The sequence below is a fragment of the Agaricus bisporus genome (genome assembly GCF_000300575.1).
Source record: "Agaricus bisporus var. bisporus H97 unplaced genomic scaffold AGABI2scaffold_6, whole genome shotgun sequence".
Classification (NCBI taxonomy): Eukaryota; Fungi; Basidiomycota; class Agaricomycetes; order Agaricales; family Agaricaceae; genus Agaricus; species Agaricus bisporus.
Window position 1 is genome coordinate 1,132,211 of NW_006267369.1, and position 13,612 is coordinate 1,145,822.

Consider the following 13,612-nt stretch of genomic DNA (forward strand, 5'->3'; position numbering starts at 1 on the left):
TCTGTTTGACTGTGTCAAATCATCTATCTTATATCATGAGCAGGGAAGACATCGACAAGACCTCGGTTTTTCCAATCATTCATATGATACGTTCGGTACGTTCAATTGCGTGCTTTTGCATTTTGGCCGTTTCCTGACTTAGGCCAAGGACATTGTGGTAAGCACGACCGATTCCTCGTGCATGCATCACAAGTTATCTAAATCGCATTGCGCACGTTCTTGCTCAGACTTGCATTGGTACGTTCTAATGGACTCTCATATCACGGAGAGTCGTCTCATCCCCTCCGATAGACACTGCATTAAGCTTTGAAGCCGTGAGCAATAACCTATCTGGTTATTATCTGACTGCTTAAGTCTCTTTCCAGCTCGTCGCTCCCGACATAACATATTCCCTTATCCGCCCTTTAGTCGAGAAGTACAGCACTATTCAACGCGAGGGGAACCTCTCTGTCGTCTTCTGTCTTCTGCTCAATCGCGTCTATTTTTTAAAAGACGAAAACTTGAGTACTTCCAACATCTCTCGCACCAGAGGCATGGTCTGCGAAATTCTAGCTATTCGCGTTCTCAGACAAGTCGGAGCAGACATGTATCCACTCGCCGTCGCACTTGTTACCTCGTGGCCCGCTTATAACGGTGTTGACCCCGCAATCATTGCTCAAGTGGAACAAGAGCGTGATGATGATCTAGAGTATTATGTTGGAAACGCCATTGAATTAGCCATTCTGGGTAAGGCCAGGAAGTTCATAAAAACTTCCGCCTGTCAGAAAATTATCAAAGCTATTTGGACGTGAGTGCTTTTACACCAGACCGAGAGCAGCACATGAACAAGTTGTATCAGGGGGCGATGTGTTTATCAAGCTCAGAGTAGCCATTCAATCCTCTCAGATGTAAGCGCACGACACTCTAATATCCCATTCTTGTGGCTAATATGGCTGGCAGACGTATAAACAGAATCCAATCCATTTTTATGACCCTCACAAAGCACCTCTCCTCGATCACTACCGGTATGCTTCTAAACTTCAAGATTCTTCATAGTCTAAACCTTGAAAAGTTTGAGAATTCCTGCTATCCGCTCCGTTCTCGAATACACCAAGTCAGTGGACCTTTTTCTGCAGGGTAAACTGATCTGACCAGCCGACTTAGCTTCTTGATTTTATTCATACTGTTTATTGTTGCCATCGAATACCACGAGCTTGACTCCTTGAATGTTCCAGAAATTATATTTATGGTATATGCGCTTGGATTCTCGCTGGAAAAAATTGCAACAATGCAAGAGCACGGAATGAAAGGTTTGTCCAGGAATTAAACAAGAAATCCATCTCATGAAATTCTTTAGTGTATTTCGGTGGTACCTGGGTATGGAAACCTTCTATCATGAGTTTTGTCCTAACAGTTCTTGTAGAACGGATTTGATTTAGCTTTTGGTAAATACCGTCCCCATTGCTTGGATGAGTATTAACGTATCGCAGTGACGATATATTTCATATATGCAGTTTTGAGATTCTATGGGGTATACCATCATAGTGAGTATTCACTTGCTATCACGACTACTGTTGACGGTCTGAATCGATTGAAGACCATTGGGCACGCGAGCTCGGCATAGACCTTCTTGCCATCACAGCCACTTTAATGTTTCCTAGGTGAATATCTGCTATGAGTACAACTGGACTCATGCTTAATCGATTTCCATAGGTTGGCATTCGTTACTTTGAAAAACAACCTCATGGTTCTATCTCTGCGGGCCATGTTTATGCAGTTTCTGGTTCTGATGCTAATCGCGATGTTTTGTTTTTGTGGTTTCGTATATGGTTTTTGGACGTACGTGGATCCTCCTTTGCATCTTGATCTTTCTCAGAAATATTCATTTGGATAGGTTAAACCAGGCTGGTCCTAGGTAAGATCTTCTCGCACGCTTTTTTAAACCAAAACTCTCTTGCTCAACCCTCTTAAGATACGCTCCTGAGTACGTCCCTCGAGTCTTATGCTTGCCACAGAGCTCATTCTAAGGCAGAACCATTGCGTGGTGGATGTCTTATCTATATTTTGGATTGGACGCAACCGGTTTTGTAGAGTCAGGCAAGTACTCAGAAAGATCTTCAACACCCGGAGCTCATTGTCCCATTTGTAGGCAAATTCCATCCCCTTTTTGGTCCTGTTCTCTGGATTACTTATGCCTGTTTGAGTAACACGCTCTTAACGACTGGTATGGGCAATTTCGGTCTTGTTATTACTGATAACTAACTCAGCTGGTAGTGCTTGTCTCGGTACGGTATTTACTCGCCAGGAAAAGATCGTATCTTATTGATTTACCAAGATCTTGTCCAATACATTTGCTCGCATAAACGAAGATGCGGAAGCAGAGGTGGGTGGAAATTTGCTATGCAATCTTCGCCTCCCTTGAACTCTATGTAGGCAATGTTTAGGAAAGCCGTTTCCACGATCGAAGGGTCAGTTCGAACTTCGTCTCCAGATCTAAACCATGTTCTTCATGTCATCTTTAGCGTCAAGGCAGATTTCTTTTTTTCATACCAGCCACCTATCAATGTTTTGGTTTTGTGCTTCATGTTGCCAGCCAGATATGTTCTGACCCCCCGCTGGTTCCATAAAGTCAGTTTTTATTTGATGTGTCTGTTGACAATCTCATATCTCCTCCCAGGTCAATGTTTTTATGATTAGGGTAACAAATTTGCCTATCCTGCTGTTGATAGCCATATACGAACGACAAGCGAAGAAAGCCGGGACTTCATCATTTTACGATACTGCTCGTTATATGAGCGAAAAGTTTATTGATGCTTTGCCTCGGTACCTGACTCGATTGTGTGAGTAAATCACTACTCAGCCCTATCTCTTACCCATCCTCCTCTGTATTTAGCTATCTTTGAGGGTTTAGCCGGGTCAGGAGCAGACATAGAGACAGTAAGTCTTTCTCTTTCATGATTGTAATCTTTGACCGCTATGTCGTCTTGTAGATATTCGAAATCAATGACGAATTTATTGATGTTTTCGACTCCCATGACTCTGATGAGGGTCCTGACACGCGTCTGCGATTCTTGCGTAGCCTCTCGATGGACTTATCCCCTAACAAAATGTCAGGACAAAATGGCCATCGTGCTCCATCTCCTCCATCATCCCTATATCGATCGGTTCCGAGAATTCGCACGGATTCTGTATCTACCAGGACCAGGCCCATGGTTCCATCACAATCTTATGTTAGTCCACTCGCACAAATTTATCCATCCGTTGTGGAGAATATACTGGGGGCCCAGCCGACGCAGACGGACGCTCGGGACATTCCTATGAATGGATCGAGTGCGAAAGCTACTGGGATACCAACTGTACCATCCACACGTAGACGATTGACGACGATGCAATCTCTGGCCCAGAAGCATAGGATCTCAGGCGTTTTTACAGATTACTCGGGCAGTGGCGACGTTGCTATCCCCCGTAAAAAATCCTCTACATCGAGTGCTGGGGAAAGACAACGGAGCATGCCTCTCTGTACCAGTCCAGAACAGCTGTTGAACGTAGAGGATCACGAAGAGCCAGCATCCGTATCCGAAGTCAGGACTGCAGAAGATCAGGATGAACTTGCTGATACGCCGACTTGGGATACGCGTTTGCAGGAGATTGAAAGACGTCAGGCACGCATAGAAAGTTTGTTAGAGCACATTGCTACTCGCATTTGACATATAGAAACGCTTCCGTTTTCTTGATCTGTTTAATTCACACTATCAAGGCTAAATACAGTCAAAATATTTTAGCAACTCAGAAGTACAAGCAGGGTATTATTTGGTAAAACAGGACATCATATCATAACTTATCATAACACAGTTCAAGCATCATACTGAATGGTAAGAGACGTCGGCCAGGGCGAAATCTTGAAATCACGGTCGAGATAAGCGAAGTGGTATTGAGGATGGCTGCCCTCAGTAAACCTCTTGAGTTTACCAGAAGCGCCAGGAGCACGCCTAACATTGTTGTAAGCATAGATAGCGCGGAGAACTTGGGAAGTAATCTAGTGCAAAGTTTTCTATCGTCAGTACCTGTTTTGACCTCGAAAATCGTTAACTAACTTTGACAGTCAGAGTTTCACCAAGGAATCTCAAAGGTCCGTCGCCGAAGATACAAGCAGACGTTGAACGTGAGGGGTCCACTTTGGAGGGCTCGGAGAACATCTTTTCCTATTGTAAGTAAGGTTAGGCTTGATGCATCAGGAGGTTCAATGATTCTTGATCACATACATTGAGGTTAGCAGAACCAATGTCGGCAAAGACACGATCACCCTTCTTTAATTCATTTTTACCAATCGTTTGGTCCTTTGTGGCCACACGATAGTAGCCTTGGAAGGCAGGGTCGAGGCCTTCATTTAAAAAACAGATATTAGACACCAGGAAAAGTAAAGTGGCGCGCAATGAAACTTACGTAGACCTTCGTATACAAATCCAGTAAATACTTGAGGATCATCATGACGAGCAAGTTTCTTCAAAGTATCATCGTGGTCGCTTCCAAGGTAGAGATTGATGATATTGGTCAAAGTCAAAGAAAGGCCAACGGAAGAAACCATGATGGCCAAGATAGTGTTCGCGAGTTGATCGGTAGAATAACCGAGCTCGTCAATCCTTTTGACGATTTCATGATGCTCCTCGCTTCGTTTGGACTTGTGGAAGAAGGAGGAAACAGTGCCGATGATACCGTTTATAGTGAACTAGTCTATAATTAGACAAAGAGGTTAAGGTAATATCCGGCATCTGGACATACCCTGTTGCCAACGCCAAGGTGAATCTCAATAAGGTCGAGCAAGTCCTTGATATGTTTCTCTACTTTGTACTGTAGTACCCGGACCTTCGAAGGCTCAATATCAATGAAGATAAATCTAAGGACCACAGTTATAACCATTGCATACAACACAAAAAGTAAACTCTTACGAGTAGATATCACTCAAGATATCGAATAACTCTGTAGGAGTATATTCACCACAGGGGTTCTCCTTTGTCTTGAGTTGAATTCCAGCCTAAGTTTGAGAATATAAGTATTAGACATCAAAAACTCTAGAGACAAAAAGCTTCACGCACCACGTCCGTTGCGGCCCAATGAACAGGAACTTCACGGACAACATATTTGATCAAGTCAATACCGAATGTTTCACCACCAACGAAAGTAAACGAGTTCTCGAGGATGAGTTTCTGAGTCGTTTCATAGAAGTAGCGACCGATACTGTCCACCAACTTCGGCGAACCACTTAGAGCATTGATGACATCATTCCTTGCCTTTTCATCCTCAACCGGATAGAATCTACCCAATTCACAAGTAAGTATCACAGATCACCTCATCACTTCATAGCAAACAAAGCACATACCCGCTGCCTTTAATGACGCGTGAAGCATGCTCCTTGTAGACGACATCAAAGTCTGCGGTGGATTCGAGGATATGGGCCACATCTTTATAATCACTGAAAGTGACGGAAGATGGTCTGACAGAGGGCCTATCGAGGTCGTACTGCTTGAGGACGCCAATGTTTTCGAGATTAGTATGCATTGACTTGGGTGTCATGAACGGGAAGAACGTATAGACACTGTTCTCCGAGTAGTGGTCGGGAAGTGTGCGAAGCAAGAGCCTGCCCATTGTGCTCCCAAAACCAAAAGCTCCGGGATCACGTTGACAGTCAGCGAAACCCCAAGCGGTGAGGTTATAAGGAGTGAAATCGTGGGTGAAGAAGCGATCTCCGCGAGTGAGCGCAATAGCGTCACTCAGGATGGCACGACTAATGGTGTATCCTGAGTTGTCATTAGTAAAACAGCTAAATCAAGTCTCTCTAGCTACTTACCTGGACACAATCCAGCTCCTTCCATAAGTGGTTTAGCCTCTTCAGCTTGGAGGCCAACATAGAGTTCCAAATTTTCAATGTTGCCATAAAGCTTTTCAGCACACTTTGCAACTGCAGGATCAGAATTCCATTCGGAGAAGTTTTCAAAGGCTGTGTCGCATTTAACTTCGGCCCAAGCTCAGCAGTTTGTATGAAAGCCTTACCTTTGAGCCCCAAGAATCTCCTGAATTCATTCAGAGAGCAAACACCCCAAGCGCGACTCTGCTCAAGACCCATGATTTCATGCAAGCGCATACTAGCTACAGTAACGGTCAGCCGGACGTCCCATCGATAGGACAAACCATCAACCCACCTGGAATACCACGAGCTCCAAAGCGAGCTGCAGGGTCCTCCGTACTGGAAACAAATTTTCGATTTTCAAGGTCAATTTCTGGTTTGATTTTACTTACGCATTCTGAAGGACATTGGCAAGGTCTTCATCACGGAAGGATCCATCAGCTTGGCGTTCGAGCCCTCCAATAGTCCAAGTTGAAGGATCGGGTTTTGCGGTAATCGCTTGCTTGGCAATCTTCTTAAAGTCCTCAGGAGTAAAATCTTCCGGTTTAGCGTCGGGGCCAAAAATTTTGCGGAAGGCTTGCATCGTCCACTCCTCGTCTGATTTGCTGGTAGTGGCGTGCCAACGATAAAGGCAGTTGAACTAAGGCCATTGATCATTAGCAAGAATTCTAATACCAAGTGATACTTTCACTAACCTCAACACTGACAACATTGCCCTTACCACGCTCATAGAGGGTGTGGTCATCCTGGCGAATTTCCTATTTTATGCAGAATCAGTAACCTTCTCAGTAAAGAGAGGATACATAAAATACCACTCACGTCAAATGGTAACAGACTCCAGTTATTTCCATAACGGACAAGACCCAATATAGCAGAGAAATAATCTGAGAAAACAACTGTAAGACAAGATGAATCAGTAATTTCCCGAATTTGAGGTAGAAAGGAGCGAAGTACTCATTCCAAACCAGCCGCAATTGACCAGTCTAGCTGTTTGGAAAATCTCTTCATCTTGGTCACCGCGTTTATCGGGGGTCAGATTAGCGGGATCTTTATAGGTACCCCTTTCGTTGATTTCATAAAGTTTCTTCGCAATGTACTATTACACAACGTGATGAGTGTCATGCAAGAGAGAGAGAAAGAAAAAGGACGAACATTGTGGTTGCGGTTGAAGAGAATGAGGATACTACAAACCGCAGGAGGAAGAAAGCGGAGACGATCTTCACCGAAAGTATCGGGATGCAAATATCCTAGCCCATTGTATGCGCGAACTTTCTTCTGTACGTCTTCATTGTGTCCATACAAGGGAGACAAGTCCACGTAGGAAGAAGTTTCGTTGATGTAGACATCCCTATGCGATGTACGGAAGACGCTAGATGATGATCAACAAAAGCGTGAGAAATGTGAAAAGTGAGTGATGTACCTGTGAATGACAAGAGCAGCAAACGAGAACATCATGGCAGAGAGCCCGCCCGGGTGCTCGACAAACTGAAATACCTCAGTCAGATCAACATTGGAAAGCGTATCAGTACCACACCCACCGATTCACGACGCAGTAACCTTACGAAACATCAATACAAAAATGCAAGGAAAACACTATGTCTACTTACGTATCAAACACAAGACCAGGATCCGGCAATTGATCGGCCGGTAAAGGATGGGTTTGTTGAACGGAGCGGGAATAGGGTGTACCAGCCTATCATGAACTTGTCAGCGGCAAAGACATGCGCCCAACGAATGAAGCTATACCCTGCCCATGTCCGGCAAGTCGGGATTGTTCCTAGCTCCATCAGGAGCACGCCAAGCAAACTTTGGTCCCAGGCTAGTGGAAGCGGGATGTGTCAAATCACTGTAAACTAATACGGCCCCGGTGTAAACATAGTTGATTCTAGGGCGCAGGACAAAGACCTACAGAGCTGAATGATTTTGTTCTTCGCCGCAGTTGCCATAGAACCCTCTTCCATATTAGATATGAGAGCGAGAGCATGCTCGAGCTGACGATACACAATTCAATGTCGACTTCACGCCCACACAGAATCAACACTAACCAAGAGTTTCCTGTCATCAATAGCATTTTTATGCCTAACTGCGTCCACAACAGCGGCCTACAGGATCAGTTAGAAACAATTGGCTGAAGCGCGCTGCACACTTACTACAGCACTAGGCTGTGAAATAGTACCCCGCTTCAACTGGGCCCGCAAATTGTTCATGGACTTGGGGGTTTGTGGCGGCACAAAGTCATCGTTGTTACCAGCCTGGATATGAGATAACTCAGTAAGGACTGCGCAAGGAACGATATGTTGGACTTACACCAGTAGAGGTGCTCGGTTGACGAGTGAAGATACCAGAGAGCCTCTTGGACATTGTAGGGGGTTACAGCGAGTTACAAGACTGCGAAGAGCTTCGACGTCTTATGGTTGGTATTAAATATGCTTGCCGAAGCGAATAAGACGGTATCCCCGGGAGAACCATTACTGTTGTGCTAATTTTCAAACGATTTGACAGGCAGAAGGAATGTTGGTGATGGAAGTAACCAAAAAAGGAAAATGCTATCAGTCAAAGAATTGGAAATAACTCCACTTGGTACACAATGCTTCTTTGCCTTGACACAAGGTTTTCACAGGTTCAACTATCCGATGACATGAATAACAGAACATATGATGTATTGCGGAGGGGTAGAGAAGCCAGTAGTTTCTCATGACGCAGTGGCGCTGGCTAGAGGAGGTACAGTAAAGTTGGCAACTGCTTGATCAAACATATCCGCTTTTTGAGAGACATCTCGAACCATAGGGTAGTCAGGATACCCATTTAATATTTGGCTTTTGGAGAAGTCAGGCTGGCACAACTCTAAAGGTGAAAAGAAGCACATACCTCCACAGTTCCTCCACTTCTGATTTCTTCACCGCACCCAGTCCACCAGCAACAGCGTAAGCGGCCATGGCCTCAGGATCACTCTTCTGCTGCTCTAGTGACTCCTCCAAATCAGATTTTGCTTCTTGAAACTCGTTGCGAAGTATCCTGGTCACACCCCTCGATGTAAGGATATGAGGGGAAGATAAAGAGGGATTCGCGAGTTGCTCAGTATAGAACGAGCTGGAATTGGCATATGCATCCCGCCCAGTTGCCAGGCCAATGGTGGATTCGATGAGCTGCAGTAGAAGATCATCCTCTGCCCAACGTTTTGCGCGTTCGAATTGCCGTTTAGCGAGGTCTGGTCGGTTTATTGAAATAAATATCTGCACAATGACAGCAACACTAGATGTGGGTTGAGCTACTTTGCAGACAAGAAGTCGCCGGAACAGACACTCACGCTTCCAAATCCTCTGTATCAGTTCCCAGAGTTTCAAGGGCTTCCTCAATTTCTCCATCTCGGGCAAATGCTGTTCCTGCAAGGACTTTTACAAGCGATTTATCTCTCTCATCGCCTTCGGCATCATCGCCCTCAATCTCGAGTGACAAGTCCCGCAGCTCTTCAAGGGCAGACTCTTTAGCCGCCACATCTGAGGCACCTACGTATCGCGCGAGGGATGAGGTCGCCTTCACAGCGACGCTTGTGGGTGCTTCCGTCAGAAGCTTGAGAGCATCCTGAGTCCGCCGAAGGACGATCAAGGCACGGGCTTTGAAGAGCAGAGTGTGCGTGTAATCTGGCGAGTTGGGGTCAGGGAGAGAAAGGTCCGCAAGCTGGCCATAAGCGCCTTGGAACACCGGCGTCAGGAGAGTGCACTGGTGCAAAGACGACAGGACGCGCACCGAGGAAAAACTGCTGCTTGACGTGATACAATTCAGAGGAATCCATGCGCACATTATCAGATCCCGCAAGGAGATGCCCACGTCGAGTTGCTGACTAATCAATTCAACCACATGACATGCTGTTGATCGGTTGCACCCATCCATTTTGGACTTCTTGTGGTGCTTCATCACGTCGCATCGCCTCTGCACCTCGAATCTAATCTCCCCGAGCTGAACTTGTCATGGAAAGGCTTTTAGCTGGTCTAGGTCCTTACTCAGCCCACAACTGCCCTTTGAGAGGTATCCTCACCCATCAGCCGAACGAGCCACCGCTAACCGCCACTGAGATACAGTCGCCCCAAGAAATCCTTTTGAAATCCCCTACGAGGGAAATGAATCTACGCGCTTTGCGCGTCGAGCAATCGACCAAGATATCAGTGACATCGAAGGCAAAATTCGGTCCTTGAAAAAAGCACGGAACCAACTTTCCTCCATCTCCGTCCTCCCTCCGGAGGTTCTTTCCAAAATCTTCATGTTCGTTCGCGATGCTTCTGTCGATTTTTGTACCCATCGCCACTTCTCGACCCATTGGATTCGCTCTGTCGCACATATCTGTCACCACTGGAGAGAGGTCGCTCTTACCTGTCCGACTTTGTGGTCTACCCCTATCTTCACCAATCCAGAATTAGCTCAGGAAATGATGCGACGTTCAAAAATGGCAGCACTTACCATACAGTTAACTACTGGCTCCTGGACTCCTGGTACCCTGCTTGCAGTTGAAATTGCCATGACACAAATCTTCCGCATCAGGGTCCTCCGTCTCTCATACGGTAGCCAATTTGATGGACTTCGCAACATCTTCGCCGCTTTCTCGCAGCCGGCACCCCATCTCGAGCAACTGGCGCTCACCAACAGCGCGTATCTCGCACATGGCTCTCACTTTCTCCTTCCTGACAATGCTTTTGCCCATGCACCTCGTTTGCGGAGTATTGAACTCGACAGATTCAATTTTTCCTGGACATCTGCACTTTTTAAACACAACGTGACTACCCTCAAAGTCAAAACTAGTCGTCCACAAGATACTGCCACGTTGAGTCAATTACTTGAGGCCCTTAGCCATATGCCCAACCTTTGCACTCTCCGTTTAAACCAGTGCATCCCTTCCCACGTGACAGCAGATGGAAATGAACCCGTCTTGAATTTTCCCGCTCTTCGCTCTCTGGAGATTGACTCCAAAATTGCCGATTGTATCCACTTCTTACGCTGTATCAAATATCATCCTCGCGCCACACTCAGCCTTACCTGTACATCTCTCACCAAAGCCAGCGATTATACCGACATTTTTGCTCGCATTGGTGAAGGTTTACGTCAACCCAGTAGTGACTCTCAAGTATTCCGATCGGCCCAATTTACGTTGAACCACGATCGCACGATGAGTATATACTTGTTCCGCCGCGTGGATACCCTCGTGCGCCCAAGCTATATCCAGGTCGGACCCCCGGCTGACCCTGGTATCTGTCTACGTTTCACTAGCAATGAAACCCCTGGATTGTCGTACTACAGCGTCCTGAGGGAGTTGCATCGGCTTATCGACCTTCAATCTCTTGAAACCATAGCGCTCGACTGGGTCTCATACAGGCAAGATATTGACCATATCCGAGAGACTATAGGGAAGTTACCGAAACTGAAGACTCTCCGCGTCGGTGTAGCTAGCATCCAGGCATGTCACGCCATCCATTATAATCCGGACACCGTCCCTACCGAGAGAGAGCAAGGAAGGACTCGTAGGCAGAAACAACAATACAAACCACCTCCCGTCACTGTTTTTCCTGCTCTTAAAACGTTATGCCTCCACAGCCTTGATCTCAACGAGTATCGGTCTATGGGAACTTTTGAGACTTTGAAAAACGCTCTGATACATCGGTCGAATATGGATGCTCCTATTGAACAACTGCAATTAGACCAGTGTCGCGGAGTAGGAGTGGAACAGAAACGGCTATTAGGTGAACTTGTCGTTGATTTGATGGTTGATGGAGAGCACATTAATGTTTTGGAGCTGAACTCTGATGATGAGGAGGATTCGTATGATGAGGAGGATGAGATGGATGAGGAAGATATGTATGAACATGACCTATATTATGAGGGGATGTATGGGTATGACTTTGAGTTTGATTATGATGAGTACCCTTTCTGATCAAGTTGGTTGGTTTTTGAGTTAGAATTAAATAATTGATAATGTATGGTATTTTCTTTTGGTAGTAAAAACGTGAATGAATGCTTGCTTGTATTGAAACCGACGATCTTTGGAGAGGGGCTGAGTTTAGCGTAAGACGGAAAGCGTGAAGGGAAGAAAGTGCATATAAATCGGGAAGAAATATTCATGAAACTAGGAATTTATATTTCCAAGTGAAACCCATCCGTAGCTTAGTTCATATGTCGTGAAGACGGCGGACGACGTAGGCGTTAATATGAAATCTTTTTAGCTAGATATCGACGGAAAAACACTTTGTGAAGATATATCGAAACTGTAAGTATACGTATTATACCTCAAAACCATGAACCTAATTCCAGGCGAGTGTCAAGGAATAGTCGTAAAAAGCGTGGACGCGTCCGACACTGCTTAGTAAAGTCAAGTCAAGTAACTCAGTGAGGTACGAAAACAAATAGAGTTCGAAACTCTAAGGTACGCCGGCCTTTTCTTGCCGACGTAAAGACTGTACAATATATGTATAGTTATAGTTGCATCGGGTGCAGATATAATAACGAATAGAGAGAATGGTGGAAAGAAGATAAAAATAAACATAGGGGACATAAGTAGTTCAAGAAAGGAAATAGAAAGTTCAACTTGATCATTGCCGTGTTGAAGCATTCACAAGACTTTGACTAACAAATAAACAGATAAGTAGCAGAAGAGAGGAATATGTACGACATCAGCAGTTCTTAACCTCGTTCTTTTTCTTATTGATTCAAAGTTGTGATAGACGATTCATTAATAGAGCGTAAAGATAACAAAAAAAAAAAGTCCTCTAGATATGATATAAAGTTTTTTTGTAACTCATTAACAGAGCAAAAAAAAAAGATAACAAAGTAAAAGAAAAAGGTCCTCTAGATTCGATATAAAGTCTTTTGTAACTTATATAACGGAATGGAAAGATAACAAAGTAAAGAAAAAAGGTCCTCCAGATGCGATTAGGTTTTTTGTAACAATACACAATAAAAAATGGATTCCGTTGAGATTCATTTCGATCCGGATATCAGCACATTTTTTTTAATAAGTTGCCGTCCACGAGTCGACGACATTTTCTAAGAGAAATATTATTAGAATGAATACTGTTTCAGAGGATAATACAACATACCTTGGACAGTCAAAGACGGAATGAAAAAGAAACAATCACCTCAGAAATCATAACGGGAGAACGCGCACTTCTGATATAGAAGTAATGCGTTCAAGTGCTCATCATCTTCGTCACCGTTGTTCCCATCATCATCATCGTCATCAAAAGACTCGTCCAGGCAAATATCCTCCAAGTCCTTCTCCGAATGGGTGCGACAGAGTGAAGGACCGAGAGTTTGAAAGGGAGTAACTGGCGTAACGAGTTCAGGAAGCTCATCGTCCTCGCTAACGTCGCTCCCGTCCAGGCAAATATCCTCCAAGTCGTTCTCTGGATAGGTGCGACAGAGCGAGGGACCGAGACATAGAGGTGTTTGAAAAGGAGTAATGAGGAAAGATGTCGTCGTGCCTGTGCGGTCGCTCATAAGCTCGCAATGATATCCGCCTGGGCAACGAGACATCGGTGGCGTAATGAGTTCATAAAGTTCATCATTTTCGTCAACGTCGCTCCCATCATCGAGAGGCTCGTCCAAGCAAATATCCTCCAAGTCCTTCTCTGGATGAGTGCGACTGAGCGAGGGACCGAGACATAGAGGAGAAGGTGCTGCCCCAAAGGAGGTGGCATGAAGACCTGGAGGAGTTTGGGGAGGAGTGATGAGGCCAGATGACGTCGT

General features: G+C 45.2%; 5 protein-coding genes across 5 annotated transcripts; 3 read left to right on the forward strand and 2 right to left on the reverse strand.

Moving 5' to 3' along the window:
* Nucleotides 1-35: 35 nt before the first annotated feature.
* Nucleotides 36-3,718, forward strand: AGABI2DRAFT_185978 (hypothetical protein; the record flags this gene model as incomplete). The annotated part of the gene is made up of 19 exons (XM_006461830.1): nucleotides 36-95; nucleotides 366-787; nucleotides 839-887; nucleotides 940-1,004; nucleotides 1,052-1,093; nucleotides 1,144-1,289; nucleotides 1,337-1,356; nucleotides 1,403-1,424; nucleotides 1,470-1,523; nucleotides 1,577-1,640; nucleotides 1,693-1,818; nucleotides 2,012-2,066; nucleotides 2,110-2,223; nucleotides 2,315-2,362; nucleotides 2,429-2,451; nucleotides 2,502-2,607; nucleotides 2,657-2,819; nucleotides 2,873-2,916; nucleotides 2,970-3,718. 19 exons carry the CDS (start codon nucleotides 36-38, stop codon nucleotides 3,684-3,686), a joined length of 2,340 nt encoding a protein of 779 aa, XP_006461893.1. The 3' UTR covers nucleotides 3,687-3,718.
* A 114-nt stretch (nucleotides 3,719-3,832) lies between these two features.
* On the reverse strand, nucleotides 3,833-8,242 carry AGABI2DRAFT_143643 (hypothetical protein; the record flags this gene model as incomplete). The annotated part of the gene is made up of 24 exons (XM_006461831.1): nucleotides 3,833-4,015; nucleotides 4,074-4,181; nucleotides 4,242-4,360; nucleotides 4,423-4,705; nucleotides 4,759-4,873; nucleotides 4,926-5,011; nucleotides 5,073-5,292; nucleotides 5,357-5,774; nucleotides 5,825-5,935; nucleotides 6,028-6,123; nucleotides 6,177-6,220; nucleotides 6,274-6,521; nucleotides 6,577-6,639; nucleotides 6,701-6,777; nucleotides 6,836-6,977; nucleotides 7,073-7,250; nucleotides 7,302-7,366; nucleotides 7,420-7,438; nucleotides 7,489-7,574; nucleotides 7,628-7,734; nucleotides 7,791-7,872; nucleotides 7,927-7,983; nucleotides 8,032-8,133; nucleotides 8,189-8,242. The coding sequence occupies 24 exons, from the start codon at nucleotides 8,240-8,242 to the stop codon at nucleotides 3,833-3,835; spliced, it is 3,063 nt and encodes a 1,020-aa protein (XP_006461894.1).
* A 214-nt stretch (nucleotides 8,243-8,456) lies between these two features.
* On the reverse strand, nucleotides 8,457-9,701 carry AGABI2DRAFT_205900 (hypothetical protein). The gene is made up of 4 exons (XM_006461832.1): nucleotides 9,629-9,701; nucleotides 9,189-9,573; nucleotides 8,750-9,133; nucleotides 8,457-8,697 (listed from the first exon to the last, which is right to left on the reverse strand). Exons 1-4 carry the CDS (start codon nucleotides 9,672-9,674, stop codon nucleotides 8,574-8,576), a joined length of 939 nt encoding a protein of 312 aa, XP_006461895.1. The 5' UTR covers nucleotides 9,675-9,701; the 3' UTR covers nucleotides 8,457-8,573.
* A 438-nt stretch (nucleotides 9,702-10,139) lies between these two features.
* AGABI2DRAFT_178872 (hypothetical protein) lies at nucleotides 10,140-11,860 on the forward strand (the record flags this gene model as incomplete). The annotated part of the gene is made up of 1 exon (XM_006461833.1): nucleotides 10,140-11,860. One exon carries the CDS (start codon nucleotides 10,140-10,142, stop codon nucleotides 11,799-11,801), a length of 1,662 nt encoding a protein of 553 aa, XP_006461896.1. The 3' UTR covers nucleotides 11,802-11,860.
* Nucleotides 11,861-13,248: 1,388 nt separating this feature from the next.
* AGABI2DRAFT_193255 (hypothetical protein) lies at nucleotides 13,249-13,556 on the forward strand. Its single transcript, XM_006461834.1, has one exon. The coding sequence runs from the start codon at nucleotides 13,373-13,375 to the stop codon at nucleotides 13,529-13,531; it is 159 nt and encodes a 52-aa protein (XP_006461897.1). The 5' UTR covers nucleotides 13,249-13,372; the 3' UTR covers nucleotides 13,532-13,556.
* Nucleotides 13,557-13,612: the final 56 nt, after the last annotated feature.

Coding starts and splice junctions, on each gene's coding strand:
- AGABI2DRAFT_193255 (XM_006461834.1), top strand. CDS start 13,373: ATGATATCCGCCTGGGCAACGAGACATCGGTGGCGTAATGAGTTCATA.
- AGABI2DRAFT_205900 (XM_006461832.1), bottom strand. CDS start 9,674: ATGGATTCCTCTGAATTGTATCACGTCAAGCAGCAGTTTTTCCTCG. Junction 9,574..9,628: donor CAAGCAGCAGTTTTTCCTCG/GTGCGCGTCCTG, acceptor CGGTGTTCCAAG/GCGCTTATGGCCAGCTTGCG. Junction 8,698..8,749: donor GAAGTGGAGGAACTGTGGAG/GTATGTGCTTCT, acceptor CTTCTCCAAAAG/CCAAATATTAAATGGGTATC.